This window comes from Priapulus caudatus, unplaced genomic scaffold, assembly GCF_000485595.1.
Source record: "Priapulus caudatus unplaced genomic scaffold, Priapulus_caudatus-5.0.1 Scaffold467, whole genome shotgun sequence".
Lineage (NCBI taxonomy): Eukaryota > Metazoa > Priapulida > Priapulimorpha > Priapulimorphida > Priapulidae > Priapulus > Priapulus caudatus.
The window spans coordinates 178,226-182,827 of record NW_014577528.1 but is presented as its reverse complement, the minus strand read 5'-3'; the positions used below and the strand labels follow the sequence as shown (position 1 = coordinate 182,827).

At 44.6% G+C, this 4,602-nt stretch overlaps 1 protein-coding gene across 1 annotated transcript in view; it reads left to right on the top strand.

Annotated features, from left to right (window-relative positions):
• The window catches only part of LOC106810720, a 13,806-nt gene extending 10,696 nt beyond the window's left edge, over window positions 1-3,110 (top strand). The window contains exons 2-5 of the mRNA XM_014814156.1: window positions 1,002-1,106; window positions 1,430-1,655; window positions 2,428-2,526; window positions 2,699-3,110. Of these exons, the coding sequence (XP_014669642.1) occupies window positions 1,002-1,106; window positions 1,430-1,655; window positions 2,428-2,526; window positions 2,699-2,886 (618 nt within the window). The 3' untranslated portion in view covers window positions 2,887-3,110. The remainder of the gene's footprint in view (window positions 1-1,001; window positions 1,107-1,429; window positions 1,656-2,427; window positions 2,527-2,698) is intronic.
• The last annotated feature ends 1,492 nt before the right edge of the window (window positions 3,111-4,602 follow it).

Genomic DNA, 4,602 nt, shown 5'->3' with positions numbered 1-4,602 from the left:
CTCTCGCTCGCTCTCTCTCTCTCTCTCTCTCTCTCTCTCTCTCTCTCTCTCTCTCTCTCTCTCTCTCTCTCTCTCTCTCTCTCTCTCTCTCTCTCTCTCTCTCTCTCTCTCTCTCTCTCTCTCTCTCTCTCTCTCTCTCTCTCTCTCTCTCTCTCTCTCTCTCTCTCTCTCTCTCTCTCTCTCTCTCTCTCTCTCTCTCTCTCTCTCTCTCTCTCTCTCTCTCTCTCTCTCTCTCTCTCTCTCTCTCTCTCTCTATCTCTTTCTCTCGCTCTCTCTCTCGCCCACCCGATTTCATATTCGCGCTTTTTTCATTTCGCGTTCTCGCCTCCTTTTGCCTCTCTCGTTCCGCTCTCCCTCTCATTTATACTCTCTATATTCTCTCTGCCTCCCTCTCCGCTCGATGGAGTGGTGAATGTGGGCGGTCATAATCGCAGCGCAGTTTGCCATCGGTGATCTCGCACCAGGTGTTCGTGCGTCTCTCTGTATTCGTCAGTAATTAATGACTTAATTCCCTAGTCGAAGCGGTGCTATCCCTGGTGGTGCCATTATACGGTTTGCGTAAGCAGCGATTCATTCGTGTTTATACAGCAGCAGTGATAGCACGCTGGATCTGTACGTGTGAACGTACGTACGGCTCTCTCTCTCTCTCTCTCTCTCTCTCTTTTTTTTTCTCTCTCGCTATCTCACTATCCCTTTTTTATCGCTCCTTCTCTCTCTCGCTTTCTCTCTTTCTCCCTCTCTTTTTCTCTTACTCACACTCTATCGCACCCACTGCTTCTTCCTCTCACATACACCCTCTCTTTTTTTTCTCACTGGCTTAATCTCCCCACTTGTAATGTTTAAAAAAATTCTTTTTATTTTTACATCTTCCATTATCTCCGCGCGTATGTGTGTGTGTCGTTTAAGGTCGTTAAACAAGGTTACACGAGGATACACTAGATTACACGAGGATACACGAGGTTACACGAGTAATCGCGTTTATATTCCCGTTCTCGGTCTAGATGAAGAAACACTGTAGGTGCCTGTATCGGCGTTTTCACTACGAGAACTACCCGGACCACGTGCGAGAGCTACATAACTACGCCTTCAAGCCTGCTGTTATACAGGTAGGCCGCGCGCGCTCATACAGAGAGAAAATCTCTCGTGCAGCCCTATAGGTCTCTCATTTTCTATGTCCTAGTACGGATTTCTTCACTGAAACTAAATTTATGTGTTTATTCTATTGACAATGCAATCGATGGCTAGTACAGTGTATCGTGTTACTGTCAGTATCCGATATCAGTGGCAGACATTTTTGTTCAATATCCGTTACACTTGTTTTTTAGATACGCCCTTCGCTATCGTCATCAATTGCGTCTTAGGACGCAATGCTTGCTCTTGTTAAACCGCGCGGGTGTGATTTCTAGTGTGCCGCCATTAAATCATTCAGGAGGCTCTGCAGGAGTTCGGATACGTTTTCTGGATGGATGCATCATGGCGATTCAAATGGGGCACAACCAAGGCTACCGTTGATGCACTGTTCCGACACACCATAGAGGGCAGTGGCATCGCAGTTTGGCGCAACCGCTGGAAGATGGCGTGTTTTGTTCACCCAGCAATGTACGATTTTTTCCGAGCAAAAGCAGATGATTTTGTGGGGCTGAGGTCACCGGCAGGTACGTAATTGCTCCTTCGATAGCGTAGGAATATATACCCATATATATCAAGAGCTAATAATACCTTAATAGGTATTATTAGCTCTTGATATATATATATATCGCGCGCGTGCGCGTGCGAGTGTGTGTGTGTGTGCGTGTGCGTGCGCGCGTGTGTGTGTACGTGTGTGCGTGTGTGCGTGCATGTGTGCATGTGTGCGGGTGTGCGTGTGTGCGTGTGTGCGTGTGTGCGTGTGTGCGTGTGTGTGTGTGTGTGTGTGTGTGTGTGTGTGCGTGCGCGCGCGCGTGTGTTGAAACAAAAAACAATGCGCTATAACCTAGACACCCACAATCACGTACGCATACCGTAAAGACCAGCCTGTTCTGCTAGCATCTATGACAAATACGCTCTCCTATGACACTATTTGTCATAGGAAGATTCTTCCTATGACAAATATTGTTGTATGTGTTGTGCGCATCATAGGAGTTTAAGAGCGCTATTATGAACGCAAGCAGTGAATTTCAGCTGTAAAGCGGAACGAAGTTGACTCGCCAATATTTGTTATAGGAAGAATCTTCCTATAATAGGAGAGCGTATATGGAGCGTCATAGGAGAGCGTATATGCGTATGTCGTATTTGTCATAGATGCAAGCAGAACAGGCATGCATCCACGTACGCACGCACGCACGCACGCACGCGCGCACGCACGCGCACGCGCACGCCCTATCATATTTCCAAATACAATTCTGCTTAACGTTGGCTTCCACTTCATCTGCTGCTGCTTTATTCAAGGCGGTTCTGTCTTGGTGCACAACAATCGATGGACATACAACGCGGTGTTTCTACCTTGGCTAGTGTGCGCTCTGCACAGAGATTGCATATCGCCACCCGGTAGGTATACCAAAGCTTTTATGTGCGTGTCATCTTAGCCATTCACTTTACAGTTGTCTTCGCTGATACTCATCATCCACGGGGGGCTCGGCCATGCGTGGGCGTTTCATTAAGATCATGGTGAGTCTTTTCCTGACACACGCTGACCTCTCGCTCCGCTTCACCCACACAGGTGCTAAACTAGGAGGATGTAATCTAAAGAATGAGAACACGGCGAATTACTGCTGCCACCGGTACGATCAGTCTGCTCTCGGGATTGTACTCAATAACGCTTTGAACTTCAACCAGTCCGCCATCTTTGACGCAGATACGATTCACTATTTCCACAAGCAAGACACGACAGCGAGCAAATATTTCTAATGTATCTAGGCTCGATTTCCGTTGCACGCAGCGTTGAGTGAGGTGAAAGGTAGCCGGTGATAGCCACGCGGTCGCTAACTTTTACGGACGATTTCGCCGTCTAGTTTATTTGCTCTATGATAAAATACGAAGAAGTAGGTATCATCAAACATCAAAATATTTTCACGAGAAAACCATTTGTATATGCGAATAGATGTGAATTAAATGTGAATTAATTTTATTAACGTTGCGTTTACGACATGATTTTTAATAGTACTATTTTTTACTGTATACCCTAACGGGACTTTTAACTATATTTATACATTAGATTTTAACTCGTCGTTCAAATGTTAAGTTTAAATGTTTTAAAGGTTCTTTATCCGAATAACTTAACATTCCATTGCGTTGGCACCAGAAGTCTTAATTACGTAATATACGTAGGGGCCTATGTGTATTTTGGCAAAACAATCGCGAGATTAAAAAACTGCTGCCGTTTCTCTCCTTTATAAAGACACACAGAGACAGAACTTTTAAATATAAAGAAGTTCAAAAATCTTAATTAGTATCTCTAGCATCTAAAATCCATGAACTAATTGCGTAATTCTTTCGTCTTACGCGAAAGCGCTAAAAGTTCTCGACTATACAGTTATCGGCATCTCATCCTACCGTAACAAATTCATCATTTCTCTATTATCCCCGTCCGCGTGTTTCGTAGCTATGGCTTGGTCGGGACCAGGCACTTCCGGTACGAGCGGACCATCCTGTTGAAGCGGCGGCGGCGCTGTCGTCGCTACTTTCACGTTCATTCCCACGTTCAGTCTGTCGAGTATGTGTGGTGAGAACAGCGACGCCAATATCCTGTTCGAATCTTTCGATAAGCGAGAGAACGAGAGCACTTTCTTCCTTTCTTCCTACAGAGATACACAATGGCGTTATACTATATTACATTATGTCTATTCAACAGATTTGATTTCATTTGTTCGCTTCGTCTCGCCAACCTCATTCGATTAGTCTGCATCTAGCTGGAGCAAGTACTTATTTACTTTGATGCAAATCGGTGATTAACGTGATCAGACACAGAAAAGGGGCTGCCTCCTTCTAAGAAAATCGGCGGCAAGAGCTGTTAAGAAAAGAGGTTAGTTAAAGCCGCTCACAATGAACGAGAGAGAGTCACGGGGGAACGAAGAGAATAACGGGGTTATATGTCAAATTGTCTTATATTCTCACCTATAACATGCAGCTACTATCCAATGCATCGAGAACTCAATCAAAAGTTTAGTTTCAAATTTGTTTCACCACACCTACGCAGTTATTATGTTGGGGCCGCCTCAGCTACGGAATTCCACTTTAACCGCTAATGTAACAATTTCACAAAAATCATTTTCGTATTCATCATCTGCGCATCTATACTACTCTGTCTATGATCTGCTTTGATTCACCTAATTATATATCTAATCTATATTTCAGTTCGTATGTATGCCCGGCCAAACCGCGAAGCGATCTGGATGCAATTTTCAGAGGGCGAATTCCTATACCCGGGGAGTGTTCCTAGACGAAAACAAATTTTACAAAGTTAAAAAGTTAAAAATTGATAAAAGTTTTATTCATCAATAGAATGCGTGTGCGAATAACAGATTTAACAGGATCACGTACGTGTGAATCCATGGATGCATACCCTTAACGGCGCAGTGGCGTATCGCTAGAACATCGTCTCCTACACCGGGATTCCGAATTCGT